The sequence below is a fragment of the Lutra lutra genome, chromosome 3, assembly GCF_902655055.1.
Source record: "Lutra lutra chromosome 3, mLutLut1.2, whole genome shotgun sequence".
NCBI lineage: Eukaryota > Metazoa > Chordata > Mammalia > Carnivora > Mustelidae > Lutra > Lutra lutra.
Window position 1 is genome coordinate 167,395,203 of NC_062280.1, and position 26,610 is coordinate 167,421,812.

Genomic DNA, 26,610 nt, shown 5'->3' on the forward strand with positions numbered 1-26,610 from the left:
CCTGCACCCCCGAAATTCAGTTACAGACGTCAGAATGTTGCACAGGGTATCCTGCAAGCTCAGAATCGCTTCCATTACAGTAATTGAGATCCTCCCTGGGTGGAAAAGTACTAAAATAATCAAGACTATTTTGGGGTGTAAGAACCTTCCAGGACAAATGCTCCGTATCTTGATCTGTGCAAAGGTCTTTTGCACATGTCATGCTGTACATGTTAAGACCTGTTTGGGTAACGACATATATGTCATACCTTCAGACTAAAACAATGACCCTGAAGCCTAAAAAGGAGTAATGGAAATTTTGGTTGCAAAGTGAATTAATAAAAATCTCTATGAAATTTCAAATTTCTATGAAATATGAAAGTGCATATCATTTATCCTTGTTATTCAAGTTAGAAAAGAGACACCCAGATGATCTGCAGTGTATTATCTTGGTTACACATGCCTGACATCCACTTGTCCTTATACAACCGACAGAGAGGCCACGGCGAGGGCACGTGCTGGACACATGTGCCTGACACGGCCTGACGTTTAATTGAGTGTGGCGCACGTGTGCGTTAGGAACGGAGTCAGCTGTGCGATTTTATGCGAGCGGACATCTGTAGACATGAATTTGAAAAGAACTAGTGTGAAGTGACAACCTTTATAACCTATGATAGATAATAAAAGAGTGAGAACAGGAAGCAGCCCAGCTAACATTTATTGAGGTTTTACTACATTACAGGCCATGTGCCAAGTTCTTGCATTCACCCTCTCAAGAACCACATGCATGGAAATTTCAAACATATGAACAGAGACGGTAGGAGATCTGCTTTGTGATCTGCCTTCAAATGAGATAATCTGGCCGTGTAAACTAACACAGCCGTAGGCTCCGAGTCTGTAAAACTATTGGTAGGCAACTCACTTATATGTGATTGTGTTATACCTGTAGTTTTAAAAATAGTTATAATTTATTAAGATGAACCCTAAACACTTAAAACCTGGGACTCTGGAAGTACCATCTTGAAAAACACCACCAAAGCAGCTTTTCTGACACTGGATGCCATCTCCTCCTACCGAGTCCACGGTCTACAAACTCCCTTTGTTAGCTCACAGTAACAGTGAGTGGGCTTGGACCTGTGATGTGAACGAATTTCCTGGATCAGGATTGCTTTTTTATCAACTACTGTCTTCTTGATTAATATTTTTCACAAGTTAAGGTTCTTGACACTTTTTAATGGTATGTCTTATAAATCCCCTATTACCGTTAAATTAAATCTTACTTGACATTTTTTTTCAACCAAAACTCCAAATTGATTAAATTCAAGTAATTGATTATTAAAGAACAAATACAGAAATGTGAACCAAACTGTGCTAAACCACAATGCACACTCTCCAACTTAAAGCGAAGCTATCATTCTAGACACAATTATCGTGCATCATTAGCGTGCAGGAGGAATACACACTTATCAGTAAAGTCCCACAATTCAATGGTAAAAGACACTGGATGGTCTTCAGAAGTTACACTGACTGAGGAGGGCTCAGGTCTTTCAAGTATGTTACTACGTCCGTCACTCGGTATATAACAGACCTGAATAGGAACTGAGAGAAAATTCAGTCCAAACCCTTTGTTTTCTTTCTTTTTTTTTTTTTAAAGATTTTATTTTTATTTATTTGACAGAGAGAGATCACAAGTAGGCAGAGAGGCAGGCAGAGAGGAAAGGAAGGGAAGCAGGCTCCCCGCTGAGCAGAGAGCCCGATGCGGGACTCGATCCCAGGACCCTGAGATCACGACCTGAGCCGAAGGCAGAGGCTTAACCCACTGAGCCACCCAGGCGTCCCCAAACGCTTTGTTTTCTGGTTAGAGAAAAGATCTCCAGAGATTAGGTGACATGTTCTATCTCGGTCCACTGCTTAACAGTGGCAGCGCAGAGGCAGCAACCTTAAGTCACCTCTAAACCTGTTCTCTGTCCTATATTGGAATAGCCTTTAAAAAAAATTGCAAGTACACAGTTGCACACACCTATGAATATATTTAGTAAAGCAAATTTAAACATCTAATGTGGAGTCTGCTCTCTCTCTCTCTCCATAAATAATCCCAATTGAAACACAGCTCAACCCTGCCTGTTTTCTGATAATGTTCAATTTGTTTAAACATAACTTTGAAAACATCCTTGAGTTTTCCTTTTTTCTGATGAAGGAATTTCAAAAACTTTAACCATCCAACCTGCCAGCGAATGATTCTGACGTTTATACCATCTCCAATCCCCCATATTCCTTAAAAGATACCACATGTAGAAGGTGTAAGGGGCACAAAGGAATGTTTAGATTAACCTGCCCTGTGCAAGGTTTACTTTTTTTTTTAACTGGCCCACAACATAAAGAAACAATTAGATTAACAAATGTATTAGAGTGCTTACCTACTCTTGCTCTGCCCTGCACAATATATATTTTTGTACCCTCTGCCTCCAGCTAAAGCCATGTTATTCTGCTTTGCTCTACTTCATTAAAACTGGCTTCAAGATTAACAAAGTCTGGGTTTTAAAGCATCAAATTTGCTAACAAGAAAGTACTGATGATTTCACGCCCCCTAAGCTGAAGACACTTGAGACAATCTCGAATTGTTATTTCTTCCCCCTGTGATACAGTTTTGCCTGACCCAGGGAGACCTTCCACAATGACAGCTGATTTCGTGGCATATATTCAATGTTCAATAAATAGGGCGCTTCCATGAAAGATAACAGGAATTACTGCAATGCACAGCAAAACTTTAATTCACTAGAAATTTTCTTTGAATACAAATATCCTAGATATCATAGCGGAGAGAAAATGAAATCACTCTTGGCATATTAAAGATGACATTCTCTACTTGTCTCCTCCACAAAGTCTAGCATGGTGTCTTCCACATAGTAAATGTTCACGAAATATTGCATGAATGACGTATAGGAATGAAGTAATTCCCTTTTGATGCTTATCATGTCACTACGTTGAACAATGCTGCCACTCACAGCCATCTGTTAGGAGTACCTTGATGAATCAGTAATGTTTATCTGCTAATTTGATTTTATGATCTTGGTTCTACGCAATATAAAGAAGTAACTGTGGTTGCTGGGTACTATACACGCACAGAAATATGTAAAGGACTTAAAAGACTCTCATATCTCTAATCCAGAAGAGATAGAAGGTTATAGAGTTACCAAATAAAAGGGCTATTCCTAAAAGAAAGCTCATTTTCTCAATGGAATGAACCAAGACCTAACCTACATTTTGGGTTTAAAGTTTACAAATATTTATTCATGTGTAAACTTAAAAGATCAAAGGAAGAAGAGTTCAAAGTTCATGGGGATAAGAAGACAAAGATATGCCTAAAATGAAAATGGAAAGAAGATAAAAATGACTCTGGCATACACTGGGCCTTTAATAAACATATTTTGAATTTGAAAATTCCTAATTGTTATCTGCATTAATTTATCCAGATGATTATCAGATAAGCAACTTTATTTTACACATGTAGACAAAAACATGTTGTAACTAAAGTGTTTTTTTCAAACATAATTATTCGAACGACTCACTCAAACTTTCTTTTCGTGCTGGGTAGATATCTAGTCTATCCACAAATGACTGTCACTGCTCTGATTATCATCTTATTTTTCTCATCTTTCCCTCACAGAGACATTTCTGCATTTGCTTCCTTAAAATCTTAGGTTCCTGCTCCTTAAGTGCTCAGGATTCCTTCCTATTAACCTGCTTCATCCAAGCTTATATGTCCTTTTCACAACTCAAGCAGATCTGTACTCTCTCTAGTTCATTTTTTTTTTCCTAAATTGATTAGACTTCTCATTTTTTACCCTCCTGGGACTTCAGAGGAACAGGATCTAGCTGAAAATCACTCTTCCCTATTTTCTTGGTGCTTTTCTTAGCCCCTCTGTCCCTTTGTTGAACTTCATCTTTCCTTCCTTCAGCTGACTCCTCACTGCAGATCTTCCAAAATCAAGTCCCTGGCATCTTGTTCTTCACTGTGAAGAATTAAACAGACCTGGGGCGACTGGGTGGCTCAGTGGGTTAAAGCCTCTGCCTTCGGCTCAGCTCATGATCCCAGAGTCCAGGGATGGAGCCCCTCATCGGGCTCTCTGCTCCGCAGGGAGCTTGCTTCCCCCCCTCTCTCTCTGCCTGCCTCTCTGCCTACTTGTGATCTCTGTCTGTCAAATAAATAAATAAAATCTTTGAAAAAAAAAAAGAATTAAACAGACCCTATTTTAAATATCGAGAGAATGCCTTAAAAAAAAAAGACTATCAATACCAAAGGTAGTTGAAGATGTAGAACAACTAGGTCACAAGCACCACAGGTGGGAATATAAAAAGACGTACTACTTGGAAAACTATTGGGCAGTTTCTTATAAAGATAGACACGCATCTTCCTTTGACCCGGCAATTCCTCTCCTAGACGTCTACCAGAGAGAAACGAAAACGTTATGTCCACAGAAGAGTTGCCCATGAATGTTCATGGCGCTGTTATATGAGAGCTCAAACTGGAAACAGCTCCAAGGTGCATGGATAAGTGAATACATAAAACCACTGAGCAACCCAACGATGCACAAGAATCTCAAAAACACCAAGTGAAAGAAGACTGAAACAAAAGAATACATCGCATACAACTCATAAATGAAGGTCTAGAATTAATGATGGTGACAGACACCGGAAAGTGGTTGTTGGGAGGAAACAGTGAGTTTATGGGGGGCAGGGACACAAGGCAACTTTCCTGTTGATGAAATCTTCATTTGGGTAGCAGTTACAGGAATATATGCAATTGTGAAACCCCTTGAACTGTAACCTTAGAGTGTTTTATTATATACAGATAATACCTTAAAAAAATAAAAATAAACCTCACTAATTGTCCCTATACCACTGCCTCCCTTCCTGTATTTCTAGTCCTCTTTCATCAGTTCCAGTTCTAGACCTCCAAACACCAACAGGAAGGCTCCACTGGGGAGTTTCGTTGTATTGAACTCCTCTACCCACTCCTCTCAATTATGTTATTCAGCTCAAGGGCACAGCCATTCCTTCTGCCTTCATCTTATCATTCCATCTAGTTATCACTCAAACTATCCATCATTTCTTTAAAATACTTATCAGAAATCTTTTCCTTCAAGACAGAATACAGGAAAGAGCCCTTTTAACATGTAGTGGAAAATTACATCTGATTGGGCACCACTGGTAACAGGTCAGGTCTATGATGCCAGCCAGCTCACACTTCAAGTCTCATTTTCCTCATCTGTAAAGTAAGAAAATCCAGACATTGCTGTATTAAGAATCACTGTGAGACAGATTTATAAAAATAAATTGGGAACCACAAAACACTACATTTTTAATATAACACTTAGGGTTACTGTCACTGATACATATTCAAAGGCCACTGACACCCTGGCCCAGGCCTGGAGTCACTCATGTCTACACTGCTTCCGTAACTTCCAATATATTCTTCCTGATTTGGGGGCATGTGACCATTAAGTTATTTTTAGGACTAATAATTTAATGCAATCCCTAGTATAATCTTGAACTTTTCAAGATATACATGAGGCAAGATTTACACAACTCCACATTTGTTTCAAAGTAGTGTCAGTTTGGAAGCGTGGGTAAAAATGTAGGAGTAGGGGCGCCTGGGTGGCTCAGTGGGTTAAAGCCTCTGCCTTCGGCTCAGGTCATGATCCCAGAGTCCTGGGATCGAGCCCCGCATCGGGCTCTCTGCTCAGAGGGAGCCTGCTTTCTCCTCTCTCTCCCTCTGCCTGCCTCTCTGCCTACTTGTAATCTCTGTCTGTCAAATAAATTAAAAAAAAAAAAAAATCTTAAAAAAAAAATGTAGGCGTAAAAAGCCAAAGATATAAACATATTTTTAAAAACCTGGTTGATTTTAGGGGCGCCTGGGTGGCTCAGTGGGTTAAGCCGCTGCCTTCGCTCAGGTCATGATCCCAGGTCCTGGGTTCGAGCCCCACATCGGGCTTTCTGCTCAGCAGGGAGCCTGCTTCCTCCTCTCTCTCTGCCTGCCTCTCTGCCTACTTGTGATTTCTCTCTGTCAAATAAATAAATAAAATCTTTAAAAAAAAAAAAAAACCTGGTTGATTTTAGTGTGTAAAGAGATTATTTGGTTTCAATTCAGGAAATATCTTGTTTGTTTTCTTGAACAATTTCTAATTTTGCTGGATATTCTTTTATTTTTTTAAAATAAATTTTTAAAAAGATTTTTATTTATTCATTTATTTGAGAGACAGAGAGCATGAGAGAACAAGTGGCATGAGCATATGGGGAGAGGGAGAAGCAGACTCTCTGCTGAGCAGGAAGCCTGATGCAGGGCTCCATTAGGAACTCTAGGATCATGACCTGAGCCAGAGGCAGATGCCTAACCAACCGAGCCACCCAGGCACCTCCTTGCTGTATATTCTTATATTATAAAACATTTAACGGTCTTCTGACTTGACTTGGATAAATAACTCTCATTAAAAGATATAGTGAAAAATTAATATTTTAACCTCACAATGTTATCTACCCAGTAAAAGCTGGCAAGAAGATATTTTAACCTCCTGATTCTAAAAAAAAGTCATTTATATTTTCTAATCAATTTTCTTGCTTGCACTTTCCTATCATGTATTAGAAAATTTCCTCTAAATGTACAATTTGAAATTAGTTTTATATTTGCATCAGAAAGTGGAAATTCTAGTAGAATCAATCCCATGTTTTCTCTCCCTTATAACAGTGATTACACATATAGAACAAAATGGAAAATAGATGCAGAATTGGAGACTGATACATATTCTGCTAAATAGTTATGAAATTTTAGCTCCAAGATTTTATTTTAAATTCTCTGTATAATTTTGCTTTATTTGTGTTTTGTCTCTGTTATAGCTCATAGCTACAGAATTCCAGAAATCAGAGGAAAAAGGCAAATAAGCTGATGCTATTTTTAGCCATTCTGTATATGGTAAGAGATTAATCAACATTAATTTAGGTTTAAAAACTGATCATAATTACATTTCACAGATTTGGCTTATTCAGCTGGAATCAGCTGCTTAAGCACTACATTTTAGTAATACCTTCTATTATACTTAGCAAAATGGAACACTTCTGGGAGTATAAACCCTGGAGATAAGAATTTACCATATGAAATTTAGATACAAAGACATAATAAATATACTTGTTATTACTGATTTTTAAAAATACATCATTAAGTGAATCTATGGGGAAGAATTTATAAGAGCTACCAGAACCACCTGGAAATTTTATCAGAAAACATGACTAAAATTTCCCAAAACTTAATAATTAGATTTTTAATATAGGTGTATTAGCTAATGTTAATTGCTTCTAGAAATAACAGCCTTTCTTTTCTAAAATATTAGTACATTAGTCAACACTGTCCTAAAGCTTCCCCTCTCCAGGGAGAAATATGGTTCCTCCCACACCGATGCTAGGCTAGGCCTTGGTCTGGCCATGGGATGTTGGCAGATGAGTGCCTTGCGCAGTGGCTTAAAATGTGTTTGTACGGGGCGCCTGGGTGGCTCAGTGGGTTAAGCCGCTGCCTTCGGCTCAGGTCATGATCCCAGGTCCTGGGTTCGAGCCCCACATCGGGCTTTCTGCTCAGCAGGGAGCCTGCTTCCTCCTCTCTCTCTGCCTGCCTCTCTGCTTACTTGTGATTTCTCTCTGTCAAATAAATAAATAAAATCTTTAAAAAAAAAAAATGTGTTTGTACAATTGGGGTTACCTTCTTACACTCTAGCCACCGCCATGAGAAACACATGACACGAGTCGTCTGTTGGGTTTAGAAAAATGAGAGACAATGACTAGTGCTGCTCCAACAACCTGTAGACCTGCCCGAACCAACAAGCTCATGCATGTTAGAAAAGTCAATCCCTATAGTAGTATGCCACAGGGTTCTGGAGTGGCTGTCTGTATAGCATTAGAGTGGCATCATTAGAGTGATTTTTTTTTTAAAAAGGAAAGAAAAAAAACAAAACTGGGGTGGTACCACATTTTTCTTAAGGAGTAAACTTTAAGTTTGGTGGCAGACAATGCTGGTTTACTAACTCGGTCCTGGCCATATTTTTCTTTCCCCTTAGCCATATTCCAATAATTGGGAACAGGTAAACCAGGTTTGGTCAACGAGATGCAGGCAGAAGTCACAGGGTGGGGCTCCTGGGACAACTTTTGGAAAAGAGACAGAGTAAGGGCACTTGGGTGGCTTAGTCAGGTAAGCATCTGGCTTCGGCTCAGGTCCTGATGCCAGGGTCCTGGGATCGAGCCCTTGGGCTCCCTGCTCAGGGGGGAGCCTGCTTCTCCCTCTCCCTCTGCCTCTGTCCCTCCCCACTTCGCGTTCTCTCTCACTTGCCCGTTCTCTCAAATAAAGAAAATATTTTTTTTAAAAAGTGCCATAATTGGCTGGTATGCTCCTCTGGTACTTGGTTTGTAGTCTCACTTCTTCCCTTGTGACTGGAATAAGGGCAGGATGCCTGAAGATGGAGCCAATCCGTACAACCGGTAGGAAGAAAACCACAACAGAGGAGCAACAAAACCGGAAGAGAAAAGACACCTTCAGGACATTCTGCACACCTCCGCCAGCCTGTCCTGTTTATCCTAGACTTCCTGTTAACTGGAAAAAAGAATCCCATGTTCAAGTGCTCTAGTAAGGCTTACTGTTATTTGCAGCCAAAAGTAACCAATATTCGGAACAACATGGAGGTGGGCAGATGGGTAGGTTAGGGACATAAACAGATCGACAGAAAGAATTTTATTCAAGATCCAGAATTCTATCCAGAAGTAGTATTTGAGTCAGTCTAATGTTAAAAATTACATTGGTAAAATGATTCATTTAGCTAAGAATATGTAATTACTTCTCTCTCTCTCTTTTTTAAAGATTTTATTTATTTATTTGATGGAGATCACAAGTAGGCAGAGAGGCAGGCAAAGAGAGAGGGGGGGGAAGCAGGCTCCCTACTGAGCAGAGAGCCCGATGCGGGGCTCCATCCCAGGACCCTGAGATCATGACCTGAGCTGAAAGCAGAGGCTTTAACTCTGAGTTACTGAGTCACCCAGGTACCCATTACTTCTAAATAGTGTGGAATTCTTTCCTGCACACTAATAATTTTTCAGATAATCAATCAGGAATATTCCCAAAATTTGCTGGCATTTCTACCATTACTAAGCACACATGGTTTGGGGTTTACTTTCTAAGATGAGCCATGATGCTTAATGTCTTACATCTCAGCTGGATGGTGACCCTCAACTATGCAATTATGTAAGCAGATGGCCAGATATCATGGCAAAATATCATGGTAAAACGTCAACCTGGTAAGATTCACTCTTATCCAAGCTATCTTTTTCCATCTGTACTAGATTTTTCTGTGTAGCAGCAGGTTCTCCTTGAAAACGAATCCTTCAATTTTTTACTTTCCTTTGATGCATGTAAGTGAATGTATTCAATGAGATTCAAGTGTGTGGGAAAGTGCTATAAAGTAAAGGAAAATTATGGTACAATGGCTATAACTCATAAAGAGTAATAAGAAAAGAGAGTGTCTAGAGCATTTGACTGAAAATAGAAGAGATTATATCCTGGTGAATTGAGTTAATTTCAAATATATTACAGTATGGTTTTCTATCATGTGTACTCTCTCTGACTACATTAATAAATGAAATAGTGATGAATAGTTCTGGGAACTTGTAGCGAAACTTATTAATATTTCAACATTATCACTGAGTATCTATGTCAACACACATCAAAAATGCATGAGAAATGACTACCTATACTCACAAGTTACACCCATTAGGAATATATATGAGAAATATAAATGGTGTACATAAATTTGCAATGTGATTATAGGTAGAACATATAGCCAAAAATAAAGCTATATAAAGATCTCACATACAGAAGTATGTCAACAATTAAAAGCATATTAATACTTGCAATCAGTTTGGAGTATATATATACTGTACGACCACATGAAATGTCAACATATTTCAAATTATGAATCATCTCAGAAATTACTAATACTAAAAAAAATATAAATAGCCAAGTAGCAAAAATGTGTAGCCACTGTCAAGTAGAAGTGGCTCACCAATTCTATCCATGATGTAACTTTAGAATCCCCTTAAAATAAAAATAAAACATAAAGTTTGGTCTTAAAAAGCCTGATTTCCATTTTTAAATTGATCACCAAGAAATAGTATATTCACATTAAAATGAGGCATGGCGGTTTAAAAAAAAAAAATCAACACATAGTTAACCCAATAATTTCCAAGTGGTTAGAAAGGCTAAAAATTAATTTGTTTATATCTATGGTACCCAGAAGATGTTCTTCAAATCAGTTTTGGCAAGGGGTGGGTGGGGGGTGGGGGGAGGGTGGGCAAACTGCCTGTTTAGCATTTGACATAGAATATAAAATGCCTGTCATAGAGATGAGAGACATAAATCCTTCTCAAAACAGTAACACCTGGGTAGTGCCTTTCATATATGATATGTTCTTTTTTATTTCATTTTACTTTTTTAATGATCAAAAATATTTGTGCACAAAAAGTTTTGAGGATAAGCTTTTACTTGAAACAATAGCTACACCATTTTTAGGGAAAAAGTTCTTAATGGCTACAGAAAGTACAATGATATATATATATATTTTAAAGATTTTATTTATTTATTTGACAGACAGAGATCACAGGTAGGCAGAAAGGCAGGCAGAGAGAAGAAGGGAAGCAGGCTCCCTGCTGAGCAGAGAGCCTGATGTGGGGCTCGATCCCAGGACCCTGGGATCATGACCTGAGCCGAAGGCAGAGGCTTTAACCCGCTGAGCCACCCAGGCGCCCCTACAATGATATATTTTTAAAAATTTTCTGGGATAATGGATATTTTTGAATCATTGTGGGGGTAGGTTTCGAGAACCCAAGTCAGAAAGAAGTACAAAGTAAACAAATGTTTTGAAAGAGAAAATTGGTTTTGCTTTTTTTTTGGGGGGGGGGGTTGGCTTTTTGATTCTTGTTTTGGTTAAATAACTGCAGATTCCCTTAGAAAAAGAGAATTTTTATCACAGCCTAGAGGGAAAAAGTATGAATGGATAAAAATATTCAGTCCTGAGCCCCTCTCCCTAGGGATGGAATGCTGGAATAATTCATCGGTATCTATGGAGCTCAGTTTCTTCTGTAAGATCAAGGAATTTTAACTAACGTCCTCTAGTTGGTCAGTTTGTTTACTCATTCCAGAATATTTCTGTTTTAGAGTCTCTGCACTTGTTATTCCCTTGAATGTTCTCCCTTTAGATCTCTTTGTGCCCTGACCTCACCCCTCTTCGGGTCTTTCCTAAAACACAGTCTTATTAGAGAGCTCTTTCTGGAACATCTTAAGGAAACAGTGAACCCTCTCTTCTACCTTCACACAGCCTAACGCCCATGTCTGGCTTCCCCGACCTCCGTCGCACTTACCTTCCTCAGAGATACGTGCTTCTTGTCTGTCTCCTCCCATCGCCACCACTTCTTACATATCTGTACACCACGGGTTCCTGGGTCTAACCATGGAAACCGCGGACATTCAGGCAGACTATTCACATCCACAACGACGTAAATAGGACCGTTTGGGACGCACGGTGTTCTACCTGCACAACCACGTGCAGCTTCCTTGAGACCGATGTTTGCTGACGGATCCACATCTCCCCATTGTTGACAGAATAGATTTCCCCCTTCCTGATCAGGTCCATAGTCACCTCCCCGTCTCCCTGCTACACCCACCTCTGCACCAGTCATCAGAAACGGCTGCACCCCTACTGCACATCGATGGTCTTACCTATTTTAGACTGAGTTATGTGTACCCCTCTGTTTTCTCAGACAGCCCTTCCTATGCTTTTATCATATCGTGCTTCACTTCATCTCTTACATTGAGATGCTGAGCTCCCTGTGCTGAGGTACTATGAACCATTCACCCTGTCCTCAGCGTGTAACACAGGGTTTAATAAAGTAATTAACTATGCACCAAATGAACAGGTCACTTAATCTGGTACTTCATGGGCACCTGGGCGGCTCAGTGGGTTAAAGCTTCTGCCTTCAACTCAGGTCATGATCCCAGAGTCCTGGGATCGAGTCCCGCATCGGGATCTCTGCTCAGCAGGGAGCCTGCTTCCTCCTCTCTCTTCTCTCTGCCTACATGTGATCGCTGTCTGTCAAATAAATAAATAAAATCTTAAAAAAAAAAATCTGGTACTTCATGAAACAATTCAAATATCAAATTATTGGCCAAACCTCACCCTGCTTTTCTTAATTTAAGGAGGGACAAAGAGTGTCCCACCAAAGGCAGATATATGGGACTGTGTGTGGGTGCGATGGGCTCCGTCTTGGTATTAAACACCGAAGGGACTGAGATATTCAGTGATCGCTATTTTAATTGCTTTTTTCAGGCATGGGAGACTGATGGGCTGAGGCAGGCTAAGCATACATGTTGGATTTTATCTGTGTTCATCCACGGAAAATCAGCAGCTTTTTCTGAGCACTTTCAAAAGAAGAGCAATCCCAAAACATTTATCTCCCCTGGCAAGGGAATGGACGCCTCCAGATTTACCCATCAGTAGAGCCCGAGTCAGCCATGATAGATTTAGAATTCCAACTACTGAGGGGAATCATTGCTGTTTCTTTGATAGGACAGGAAATGAGGGGATCTGAAGGTTTCCCAAACATGTTAGGCTTATTAAATGACCTATAGCTTCTCTTAAGGACACAAGAATCCAGGAAAGATTTGAGAAGAAAAACATAAGTCCTTTGACAGGTAGCGCTTTCTGGCTTTTTCTCCAAGCACAATCAGCTCAGTTGGGTTCGTTATAATCAGCAGATGAGGAAAGGCACATGATCCAAGTCCTCTCAAATCTTTCAGTCGAAGGGTGCAAAATAAGATGACCCAGGACAATGTTAACCCTTGGACAAACTTTTCCTTTTATAGATTGGCAGAAAGCAATTCTATAAGGAATGTTCATTTTTTGGTTTTGGGAATGTCAGAACGTATGTGTATATTAAAACACACTTGAAACCACGTTTTTCCCCAACAATTTCTTTAAATAAAATAGTACCAGTGAAGTTTATAATGAAAAACACTAATATGTTCATATTTTATTTCCTCACACTTCCATACAATGTGTGATTTATAGAAGTGGAATAGCTTTTTGAAAAGAAAATTCTGAGAGGGTACAGGATAGAATTATTTTCTCCATATCAGATTATATTTAAAGTTAACAATGAGGTTAAAGATGACACAATCTGAAATTATTTTATAAAAATGTGTACTTGCTGGGATTTGAAGTTCAAAGAACTTGGCTTTAGATAGTTGACAGTTTCGAGATATTAAAGCCACAACATAAAGACAGTAGCTGCCTTCATAAAGGAATACGGGTTTATAGTCAGACAAACTTGGAAATGAATATGAGCTCTGCAAATTATCAGCTGTACGACCTCTGGGGATACAGTAATCCTCTCTGGGTTTCCATTTCTGTATTTGCAGGATAAAAACAGGATCACAGGGCAAATTAAATGAAAACTACATGAGTTTTCATAGTATCTGCCAAAAAGTAGGCTGTCAGTTACAATTGCTTTGTTTTCACTTTTCTTCCTCATTTCTCGTACCACTCTCTACTATAATTTAAAAGACATTAACACAATCATACAGGAGGACATTAAGAGAAACAGGAGTGGGTGTGTTCAAGAAGTTCAGAACAAGAAAAATGAAAATAAAACAAAAAAAAATAACCACTCAAGATTTCTGACCTTTTATCATTAAATGCACTTTTCTAAAATTAAGAACTATGATGTTTGAACTAGCAACAAAGTTTGAAATAACAATAGAATATCTAACTTTCTACCATACCTGTTCTTTCAAAGATCATTCAAATGAAAATGTGCTAAAGATAATAATACTCTTCATTTCCAGAAATTCAAGCAGTTTTTTGGGAGAAGGGACCCTCACATGAGCAATACCCAGTTGGCCCTTGAACAACTGGGGTTGGGATGCTGACCCCCCCGTGTAGTAAAAAATCCACAGGTAACTTCTGACTACCTCTAAGCTTAGCTACTAATAGCCTGCTGTTGACTGGAAGCCTTCTCAGTATCATAACCAGTCAATTAATATACATTTTGCTTATGTATTACATACTGTATCCTTGCAATGAAGTATGCTAGAGCAAAGAAAATATTAAGAAAATCATAAGGAAGAGAAAACACATTTCCAGTATTCTACTGTAATTACCAAAAAAAAGTCCACGTGTAAGTGGATCTTCATAATTCAACCCTGTGTTCAAGGGTCAACTGTAATAAAAACAGGGAGAGGGAGGACAGTGAAGTGTTTTGATTAGCTTAAATGTACTTGACAATGAACCATTTAAAAGGAATATCCTTTTATTAAGTAACAAGTATCAGGGAAGGTAGCCAAAGCACAAAGTTACTGATGCTACAAATTTTGTTGCTTTTCTTTCCTCTGAGAGTTATAATAAAGATCAGAGAGGGAAGGCTCCTCAGCTGTGGTGAGAGTTAAACAGGAACACGCACGCACCAATCCTCTAAGGACTGACACTGAGTAACACAGGTATATTTCCTCTACATCTTCAAATGCTTCCCTCATCCTCCACTCTTGCTCTTACTGAAAGTACTAATACAGGATTCCCCTAATACCCAAAAGTAGAACGTTCCTATGAAACGTTTTGTAAGCCAAAATGGTGTAGAGCGAAGAGGCAATGACCATTAACTTAAATGGAAGAGTTCTGGAGCATTCCCAGACTCTCAGACCCCCTGTCTTAGGCCTCTGTGACACCTTCAGGACCCATCTTGCTGACAGAGGCACAGGGTAAGAGGAGATAAACCAAGGCTGCTCACAAACACAGCTCAAAGCACTGGTGCTGAGATGCTGGGTGTGGCTCCCAGAGGGAGTCTGGTGGGGCTGTTCTCTCTGGTTAGAGTACGCGTTGCCTCTCTAAGGGCTTACTGCAACAACAACAAAAAAAACCACACAGCACTATTTTTGCTGTTCATCTTTTTCATAAAGATGAAAATCCTCTTTCACTTTCTTTCAGTTAGCAAAAACAGGTGCTAACAGGTCTTTCGTAAAAGCAGAGTGGCATAACAGGAACTTAGGAAAACGGGGGATGCCTCTGTCTCGGTCCCTATTCTTCTAGATTAAGGTTTTTTCCTGGTTATATTGAAATTTCTCTCAGGAGATATTCTCATTCACTTACTCTTTGGTTTGTATGAAGTTGATTATTCTACTCCTGTTAACCAATGAGGAGTTTGAATATTTGGAATCAGAGAGAAAGAATTAAAAAGGGAGACAGAAATTAGAGGGTCTGGGTAACACAGCCAAACTGTACCTATTTAAAAATATATCATTGTTTTGCCTGGGGCGAGAGTTAATTACAATAATTTGCTCTCATCATGCGCCTGTACTTCTTTTTCCAAACACTTATTTCATAATTATGTTTGTCAAGTTGTTAAGGGTAACGACCCTATTTTACCATCGGGGGGAAAAAAAAGACCAAAACAAAACAGATGTTCTATGAATTGCTGGAAGTTGGCTTTGTCAGAATTATTGAACACATGGTTTCTGACTTGGACAGTATCTGCACAGTTAAAACAAGAAAAGGGCAGAGCCTGTGTGTGGGCCTCTCTGTGGCTTTTTCCATTGTCTTTGAATTCACGGATCCCGAGCTGATAAACAATAATCAAGCAAATTAATGAAAATGGCTGAAATGATTAGTCGAAGCATCGTTCAGGAACCTTACTATATAAATCTAAACACATCAAAGTGACCTCAGGTTGCTGCTCTAGTACCAAGTGATGTTCTTTTTTATTTAAAGACAGAAATATCTGAGTATCTGGCGGGGAGGATGCCATTTTGCCTAACAACTTCTGCGTTTCAAATCAAAGGAAATACTTCTTAAACTAAAGAATTAAAAGTTCATTTAAAAAAGAACAAGTAAAACGCAAGGGCGCCTGGCTGACACAATCAGTTAAGCGCCCAACTCATGATTTTGTCTCAGGTCATGATCTCAGGGTGCTGAGATCCAGCCCCCGTGGCAGGTCTGTGCTCAGCCCTTGCCCTTTCTCCCTCTATCCCTCCCCCACCCAGAATAAATAAATCTTAAAAAAAAAATAAAATAAAATAAAACAAAAACAGTAAAATGCACAGTAACAGTCATTTAGAAAAAATATATATTCATATATTAAGGTTTATGCTATGTTGATATACTAATGTCAATAATGTAAGTCACTTAATTAAAAACTCAAACTACAGTGATTATTGACAAGACTCTGCACCTGAATGGGAAAGAAGACAAGAGCATCTACCCTGCGGGTTAGCATCTTGTTGTAGGGACAGGTTAAGGACAAGGCAGTTTCATCCATTTCTAGTGTCAATCTTCCCTAATATCCTCCTTCCTCATCTTCTTCTCCTCCTTGATTAACACTTCACTGGTGGCCAATGAATTAAGAGGCCCACCTTGGAACACTTTCTAAACCATGATTCCTTTTCCCTTTGATGGGAAAGCCAACTGTGTCCTGGTTGCCCAAGGCTTTGAAAGTATGCTACCTCTAATAAACATAACCCTTTGATACCATTGCCTCTCTATCTGTAGATAGACTTCTGAATCTAACTCTCTCAAGAAAGTTTTGCAAGTACAGGGAAGAGGTCAACAGGTGTCTTTTGAAATCCTTTCATCTTGTATACGCCAAGCTGATGTTTTACACGATTATTAATGCATTATTTTATTGACCATAGTACACTGGAATTTTTGTTTGATAGCTTTTGAGTTAACAGAAGGCATCAAGTTCCAAAGGCAAACAGGAAAAGCAAAAACAGAAAATCACCAACAGTAATATGCATTAAAGAATAAAGGAGAAACTAAGAGAGAAGCAGAAAGATGTACACTGAAAGTTAACTTCGGGTAAACCTAAGTACAGATTTTTTTTTTTAAATGTGTCTAACAAGGATTATATATTTATTTGTCCCAGAATAAAATTTTCCTCAATGTATTACTGTAAGTTTTGAAATACACCCATATTTAAGAGGTCTCTGCAGAGCATTCTTTTTGCTTCATCTAACACTATCTTCTCACTTCCTGGTGTTTACATATACACACTGTGTCTTGAATGAGACTTAATTAACTATTGATGGGTCCTGGCGTTCTTGGGCTTCCCAGGTGACGGCTCAGTATTCTTTACTAATCATTTAATGAAAACACTTACATGAATAATGAATCTGGCATTTCCCTAGGTACACAGGCAACTTTTGAAACAGTAATAAAGGCAGCATATGCAGTTATACAAGCTACTGTGCCTTGAAAATGTTTTCACAAAGCAAGGCTGAGAGGTTAGGCTGAAAATGAGGCTCCAGTTCTTGAGGCTGCTATTAAATGTTTCACATTAAAATACACTACATATTATAAGCACATAATATTAAAAGCAAAAAAAAAAAGTTATGTTTAAAAAGTTAATATCATTATATGCTAAGTCCCAAATAAAGTAAACATAATTTAGATTTTCGTAATTATAGTTCCCAACTTTAAAGTTTGAATTAAAAAAAAAAACAGACCCACCTCTGTAAACACACACACACACACACACACACATACAGACACACACACACACACAGAAATTATACATGTATTATAATGCTATAGGAAAACAATATGACTAAATGTCTCTGAAACGTACTATTCATTTTAGGATTGAAGCCTGTCATCATTGAGTCTAATTTTAAAGATGGATCTTAAGATTTAGGTCACACAAAACCATATTAAACTGTGCTGATCACTGAATGAGCAATGAGGTGACTCAGCGTGCCATCATTTCAAACATGATTTCAGCAACCCCTTTGATTCCATGCCTATCCTGGCAAATGAACATTTGCTTTGGAGAAACTAGGTGACTATAACCAGTTATTTGAGTGAAACAATGCTTTTTATAGGTGTTGAAGTACAGAATATTACTGGAAACAAACACGACAGGTACTGTTAGGAAAAGCTCTGTTTGGGAGTCAGAAGTCCAAACTTTTGTCTTACTACAACTTATTATAGGACTTTGGAGGAGTCATTTAACTTCTCTGATTCTGAGTGTTTTCATCTGTACAATGAGAATAACAACATTTGCCACACATTAATTTCCTAATTGTCATATACTACACACTATTATATAATTATAATACTAATTCCATAGTCAATTGAAGCCTTCTATGTACCAAAATTCTGTGACTTGATTTTTATATCTTATAACTATATTACACCCTCATACCAGGCTACAAGGTAAGTATATTGATTTTCTTATACAGATGAAGAAACATCTCAGAGTGGTTAAATAACTTGCCAAAGTCACATAACCATTAAGAGCTTAAATGTAAACTTGAATTCAAATGTTTCTGACTCTAAATTTCATTTTAGATCCATTATATCCTATTTCCCCTAACATACCATATGTATTTGTATGTGTGCACAGACATATATCACATAAATATATACTATGTATGACCCATGGAACATAGAAACATATTATTCACTTTACACACACACATATGCTCTAAATTCTAAAATGTCATAGTCGTGTGTGTGTGTGTGGGGGGTGTTTTAAAGATTTCAAAGACTAAAGCACAGAGCAGAGTCACAACTTAGTGAATATTTGGGAAAAGGAATTAAAATACGGAAAGTGACTAAGATCATTTTCAGTGACCCGATAACTCATGTGCCAGCTACAGCAGTGGCGATTTAAGTCCTACTCTTATGTAAGATTATGTTATTAAAAATTATTCCAGAGAAAAAATATACAAGGACTAGCCACCGGTTCGATTCTAGATTCGGAATCAACAATGATGGAAAAGCAACTATCTTTGATTAACAAGGATGAAATCTAACTCGATGGTCCGGATATAAGGAGAGAGAAAAGATCTTTTCAAAAATCACACACGATTCTGATTTTTCAAAGTGGTGAGACATCAACTTCCAAATTTATCATTTCAGAAAAGCTGTTCTGCACTCTCCTATCAAAACAAGATCATCATACTTGCCATATTTTATTTCTCTCGACTGTTGTAAATGAACGATAACAATGAGGGCAGTAATTGGATGGCAACATTCAAAAAGAACAATGTATTTTTTTCAGAGTTAAGGAGAAGAGGTAGGAAGTATTAGCAGAGATGCACAGACGCCTCATTTCTAATAAACACACAGATTTTCAACTACGCAAAATACTTCATGCCTAACCTGCTCCCAGAGAACGTAAGCCGGAGCGGAAGGATGCTGACGCGCGAGCCCGTCGCGAGCGAGAGGGGCAAGTCCTGGGAACAGGAGGTACTGCTGCTTCCATTACCCACTGCACACCTCGGCGAGTCTCATTTCATCCTGAGAACGTGGTACTTACTCTTGTACTGCTCTGGCTATGGAAAGGGCCGTAGATCCAGTCTCATTAACGCTATCTAAGGTCACATTTGGCAGGTCATCATCGTCACTGTCACTTTTACTCTGTCTGGGAGATAGGCCTCGGGGGTCCATTTGTGCTGGGAAAAAAAGGCATATATAATGAATTAAAATTAGTGTGCACAAAGTTCACCTTGTCCTGGACCAACATCAAGCATGGCATCTCTCTTCTATGCCTATCACGCACAGGGAACTCTCTAGAAATCCCAGGAATTCATGAAAGTGGTGCATTTTATGTACTGAGCATTTATGGGCTTTTTTTTTTTTTTCCTTGTTCATTTGATTTACAGAACCTCCGTCAGCTCTCCACAGTTTCAGGGGACGATTACAGAATATGAACTATAAAATCTACAACATTACCAACTTTTGAGTGGTCAGAAGCTGATTAGGTAGCTCTTGAATTACTCTGCAACCCCCTGGCTCTTCCTTCTTGCTTCTGCTGCCAGAGTTCTGGCCATTTCACTACTGGTTAGTGCATTCCCTGGAAGGTTGGAGAGCCAAGGGAGAGGAGATTTTATCTGCCTACAGCTTTCTTAATAAGCTTAAGGAAGAACAAGGTTTACAAGACTAACATAAAGTTTTAGGTATTTTTCATACTTCAATGAATACTGTCTCACAGTTCATTACTGTTCTAAGTAGAGATCTAGAGCACACAAAAATGACAGCGGCTATGTTTTATGTGCTAGAAAGTGTTCATCTCCATTTCGATTTCATTTTTCAGAAAGGCATTTCCAGATATAATTCTCCTCCCACCGTAAACTTGCCAACAAAGCAAGAAATAGCCTGATGTTCTGTGACCCCTGTTGACTGAGACCATCAGATCCTTTCAAATGAAAGGATTACCATCAACATTTAATATGTGAATGCATATTTTTAAAATTTAGATTTCATTTCCACTTCCTCCTCCCAATGAACAGTTTTAGTATCCATCGCCGTCTAAGATTTCCATTAGCCCTCACCTCAAGCACAAAATAAGCACAGCTTCTAAATTAAAAGTATTGCACAAGCTACGCAATCACATTATTAAAATATATGACTTCAGCCCCAGCCAGCGGCAGCCAGACTGTTGGCTCTTCAAACCTGCCTAGAAGAAATTTCTAAAACCATCACTGCTTGCAAAGGAAAGCAAAATACACTTAAAATCATGGTAACCATGATGACATCTGGGTACGCTTATAATTTTTTTTCTCAAATCATTTCTTTATTACTATAAATTATACATTAGGTAAAAACACTGGGAAATGGTGATATTTTACCTTTTTTTTAAACCCACAAAAAGACAATTTCTCGTGATTCTACCTAATACGCAAAATTCAAAAAGAAAAACCAAGAGAGTTTCCACATATTTCTAACTAAACTTGGTCAGGAAGGAACTTTCATCTGTTGAACCCACTGCTTTAGTGTATTTGACATATATTATGTCTGTAAATATAAACATACCAAAATGTATTTTTTAACAAAGAAGTACCTCATAAATGTTAGCTGAAAGAGAAAATCATTCAAATAATCTAAAGCAGTGGTCCTCAACTGAGGACAAAATTGCCCCCCTTCCCCCAGGAGACATTTGGCAACGTCTGGCTTGTCACAATCAGATTTGTAGTGACTCCACGGAAAGGAAATGCTCTTGGCATCCAGGGGGCACAAGTCAAAGACGGTGCTAGACATCCCACAATACACAGGATAATCAGTCCCCCATGACAGAGAATTATCCAGTCTGAAATGCCAAAAGCACCCAAGTTGAGAAGCTATGATGTAGAGATTTAACAGTCTGGGCATACAAGAGTGTCACATCTTATGACTTCCAGTTGATGACATGTTGTAGTTTCAAAGTCACTAGCCAATAAAGTAAACTGTATATTGGATTATCTATATTTTCTGGCCTTGTCCTCAAATAAAACCAGTCACCGTCCTATGACTCAGCACTCGCTTCTCCAAAACGCAGCATTCACTTTCCCAAATGCCAGGAATCATGCAGGGACATTCATTAAGAGTTTTTGAATGTGGTCTTTGTCTGGCACAAAACACTGTTAATTTTCCATCTGATCTCTGAAGAAGATTCCCTAGAAGACGGATGTTGGAGAAGCTCTTTGTAGAGGACAGTAACCAGGTCCACAGCATCTGATAACAGGGAGCTAGTGAAGCATTCAGTCACTCCAAAGGCACTAACGGACCAATTCATTTAAGATTTATTTTGACTGTGGGCAATGGCAACTCACTCAGGCCAATGTTATATTACACAGAATGTGCTGGAAAGATACCGAGCAGCTCACAGAATGGAAGGTAAAGATGAACAACTATCCCTCAAGGAGCACAGCACACAGGAATGACATAGGCATTTCAACCAGGAATTCGTAGATAGCTTCTTTTTGGGCAACTCTATTGTAGAATGATTTATTTGACAGTCATTCATGACTACTCAAATTCTGCCAAGAAAATGAGTATCAGATCTATCTAGGCTTCCAAATCACATATTGTGTGGTGTTACATATGCCTGTAAATGTCAGCAACTTAACATTTAAAGTTGTTGAAACATCATGCACTAGGACTCTTTTGCCAAGATACCAGATTAACAAACAGCTAAAGAACGGAGACTATCGCGGTGGTCCCATTTTGTCCAAGAGAACTAGAGCTTTCATGGATAAGTAACACAACTCAGAGAAGACACAGGCAGTTAACCAATAAGCAATCTGGCTCTGAGAGCTGAAGTCTAATTGTAATAATGATTCCAAATAACTGGTGGGAGAGTTGATGATCTAAAATATGTTATGTTTATATCTTAATGAAAGTTTAAAATATGTTAAATATGATATCTTCTTTGATGTACTTTTCAGGATCATCATAATTGAGGATTTCTTTCCAATATTTTCAATAAATATTATGAAATACATCTGCTACCAGCATGCTGGGAAACTCTTTTTACCCATACCTTCAGCCAAGCTGAGGAAGTAATTAGAAAGGCTTTTTAAAATCTGCATTGCTGATTAGGTCAGATGATTAGCTTATCTACATACTTGCATAACTCTACTCTATTTTTATTAAATGTGGGATAGGAGCATCTCCCCTAGTTAACCTCCATCAGTCTTTGAGTTCCTCAGTCATTTCAGAAGCAACTGATTCTCTGGGGGCACCCACTCAGAGAAAATGGAAACATTACCTAGGCACCAGAACTAAAAACATCATTTACTTCCTAAGGAAGAGCAGCAAATCAAGTATAAGCATCTGGAAAGAATTTATATTTGAGATTTTGTTCCTTTTGAATGAGAAAGGGATGAGATAGCTTTGGGTATCCCAGCTCATTGCTGAGCGGGGCAGGGGGGGAGAGGGGGCCAGGCCGCAGGGTGGGGATGATGATACTTGATAAGTTTCATTCCCGGGTGTTACAAAATCCCTGTGAAGGTAGAACACCTGCAGTCCAACATATCTACTCTAATTTTAAAATATGTACCTACAATAAACTGTTCCTGCAAAGATCGCTACAATGAATCGTGTCTCCAGTTATTCATCCATGCCCTCATGTGGCTGCATCCCAGGATGACTCCAGACCAGGCTACGTGACTTGACGTGGCCAGTGGACTACCAGCCAACATGACACAAAGTCAAAAGCTTGAAAAGCACTTGCATACTGGGTTTCCCCTCAATTGCTCACTGTTTCTAGAACCTTGCCACCATGTGAAGGAACCCAAGAAAGCCTAAAATACATGTTGCTCTGCTGGCAGCCGACCCCGACTGAGGTAAGTGACTCATTTTAGCATGACCGGTCACCTTCTCACCGCCAGAAGACTACAGCTGTATGAGTGACCACAGTGAGACTACCATAAGGGCTGCATGGCTAAACCCATCCCAAATTTTTGGCTCACAGAACCATAAGCAAAAAAAAAAAAAAAAGTTACTGTATCAATCTATTAGATTTGGGGATGATTTGTTCTCAGCAATACAAAATTAATGCACTCTCTCAGATTCTTTCGGAGATTTCAGGCAATGATGTGGAAAACTGCTACAGCCTGTCATACTCCTCTCTATTCTCCTCCCAAGAGGCAACCTGACCTTAAGCAGCATAAATTTAAGTGGGCCATCAATATAAATATGGAAACTAAAAGTCACATATTATATTCTTTATTATTTACTTCTCAATCCAAAAGATTCAAAATGTATTGACAGTTATTTTGGCTTTACAGGCACCTTTCTTTGGTCCTTGTCCTGCCTCAGTCAGGCTTCTCCTGGAAGAGGCCATCATTGGTATCGTCACCTGGGTGAACAAAGCTTTTCTACCCCTTTCCTCAAGCTCATAGTTGAAAGGAGGCTCATATGGTGGGATCCTCTACTCAAAGCCAGATTTCGTATGTTTGCCTCTCTTCAACTCACCAGGCATTTACACTTTATTTTCCCTCACACTATCAGCAGACTTACACAAGACACAGCGGCGCCGGGTGTCCAGCTCAGCCTGGGCACTGTCCAAAGATTAAAGGCTGTATCTTACATAAACTGGCCCATTCAGCCCTTCTTCAAGGAAAGGAAGTCCTTTCATCGGTCACCATAGGAAATGCAAACAGTGTAATGATCTATGAACATACACGGAGACTTTAAGACTACCACATCCTAGCCAGAATGACTCGCAGAAGGGTTTGTGCAATGCCTTTCACCTTGGCTCATTGGGGCAGGCGGGGTGGGGGGTGTCCACGGTCGGAAGGGCATGAGGCAGCCGATGGGCAGGGGCTGCGTCCTGCCAGCCTTTCTTTTCTCCTCAGGTCCAGTTAAAGAAACACTGGCTTCCAGGAGAGCTGCTGCTTTCTTCTGGACATGAAGAACAATGGGAGAATGGGGAGGAACAGGGAGAGGGAAAAGGAGTATATGGTGGTGGGGGGCAGGGAGAATGTGCAGGGGAACATGCATAGCATCACAGAGTAAGAGTCGTCTTCCATCACCTTCCAGCAGGAATTGCTCTAAAAACGACAGCTGCCATGTTTAAGAGAAAGACAGTGCTCTGGCTTCAGAGACATGGGTGGGACGTCTGGCCCTGTCCCTTGCAGCCCTCTGACCTTGGGCCATTGATCTCCCACCCCTCCTCCTCTGTTCCTCCTCACCGTTGGGGTTTTGAGGGGTAAATGAGATAAGACACTGAGAGCACTTACTACCCCGCCTGGCACTGAGGAGCGCATCACCGTTTGGTGGCATCTGGGCAGGAAACTTAACTGCCGCTCCCACCATCCCTTCTAGGACATTGCTGCGAAATCCCTTCCCATCTCCTGGGCTGTTTAAATTAGGCAGTTTTTTGTTTGAAATGTACCTAAACTGAAAGCACCATCACCGAGGCAGAATATATACTGGATAATATATAAAACCACTACTCCTCTTGATCCAAACATTCTTTTATATATTCAGCCAACAGATATTTACTGGACAACTATGAGGAATCAAGCACTCTTCTGGGTTCTGTGGAGAGAGCAGTGAACAGGCAGATACAAACTCGTGCCTTCACCCTGGGCGAGGGCGGGGGACAGATGATAAAAGATAAACAAGAAAAACATATACTCAGTCAGATAATGAGAAGGGCCACAGAGAAAAAAAAGAGTGGGGAAGTGGGGTGGGGGAGGGGGATGCTGGAGGCTGCTAAGAGGAAGGTGGACAATTCAGGAGGTGGCCAGAAAGGTCTCATGGAGAAAATAACAGCAAGGACCTGAAGGGGCCAGCGAGGGGCAGGGGTGTGGGGGAGGCAGAGACAGATTGGAGAGGGGGGTGCATTCCAGGCAAAGCAAACAACAGGGCTAAGAACTCCCAAGGTGTGAAAGGGTGTTCTGTGCCCAAGGAACCACAAAGAGGCTGTTCCATTTCTGGAACTGAAAATGGGACAGCAGAGGGGATGAGGCCAGACAGAGGAAGGTGTGCACAGTACACGCAAAGACTGAGCTTTTTGCTCAGAGTGGGAAGGGAAGCCATCTGAGAAGAATCAGCCCAACTCCTGAGTCTGAAGCACTAGGGGAGATCCAGCTAGAGGGACATGTGTGAGGAACATCAGGGACATTAATATTCTCTGAAAATCTCACTAGCTTGTTTTCTCTTTGGCCACCTCATGCTGGCCGCACATACAGCAATCAGTGAAAACTCAGGGCGTTACCACTCAAAGACCTGGGAGGTATGTTCTCCATAATATAGTCATACAATGGCTATCCTGACCTCCTTTGCTTTCGGAATATCAATTGTTCAAATAGATGCCTGATTTTTCTAGCCTATCATGATCTTTGATTTTACTCATTAGTAAATAAAATTTACCCCAGAGTAGGGTGAACTCCAAGATTAGAATCAGCTCTCCAGGGCCCCATGTTGCTTACTGAAGAACTAAAATCTGTTTCTTACTTTCTTTACTTTTGCTACTGCTAATGAAACTGTATGCCTTTGCACAATGGCAACTGTGATTGTCTACATAATCCCAAATGCAGGTTTAAAAATGTAATCAATTATGTAAATCCTGGGATGTTGGTACTGTGTAGATATAATAGGCAATTTATTCATTTTTTCCCAATTCCTACACCCACACTTGACAGGGTAATGGCTTCTGCTCCCATTATATTAAAAAATAACCTCATAATGTTCTTATAATTCTCTAGTGCAAGTACCGCATCTCAGTTATAATGCTACTGGACCTCTCCACAGCTTTCAAGACTGCTGATTATCTCGCTTCATTTTCACTTCCAGTCTCTTAAAATTCTCTCCTCCCTTGGTTTTGGGATGGGCACATTAAGGCCTGTGGGTCTTGTCACTGTTTTTGTAAATAAAGTTTTATTTGACCACACTCATCTGTTGTATCTCTGGCAGCCCTTTAGAGAAAGCATTTACTGACTCTACTATACACTAATTTTCTTGGGTGAGTGGGATCCTCCCTCCCTCATCCCCTAACCCTCTTCCCTCTCCCCTCCCCCAACATCCTTCCCTTCCTATCTCTCTTTACCTTTCGTCTCCTCTTTCTGCATACATCTAAAGTTTCCTTTTCCCCTTCAGCTTCCACTACTTACCCTCTTCTGCCTCTTTTTAATGGTGAGCTTTTCATTAATGGCACACAATCCCACAATTCTACAGTCTCAGAGGAAATGAATACCAAATTCGTGTTCCCAGCTCTGATCGCTCCCCTAAACTCCAGTCTCTTATTTCTGGCATCCCGGTCCACCGGAACGTTCCAAAGTCATTT

At 39.7% G+C, this 26,610-nt stretch overlaps 1 protein-coding gene across 6 annotated transcripts in view; it reads right to left on the reverse strand.

Moving 5' to 3' along the window:
* KLF12 (KLF transcription factor 12) overlaps positions 1–26,610 on the reverse strand; it is a 431,680-nt gene that overhangs the window by 83,436 nt on the left and 321,634 nt on the right. For all 6 annotated transcript variants that reach the window (XM_047720132.1, XM_047720133.1, XM_047720130.1 and 3 more), the window contains one exon: positions 19,375–19,510. In XM_047720132.1, coding sequence (XP_047576088.1) covers positions 19,375–19,510 — 136 coding nt within the window. The remainder of the gene's footprint in view (positions 1–19,374; positions 19,511–26,610) is intronic.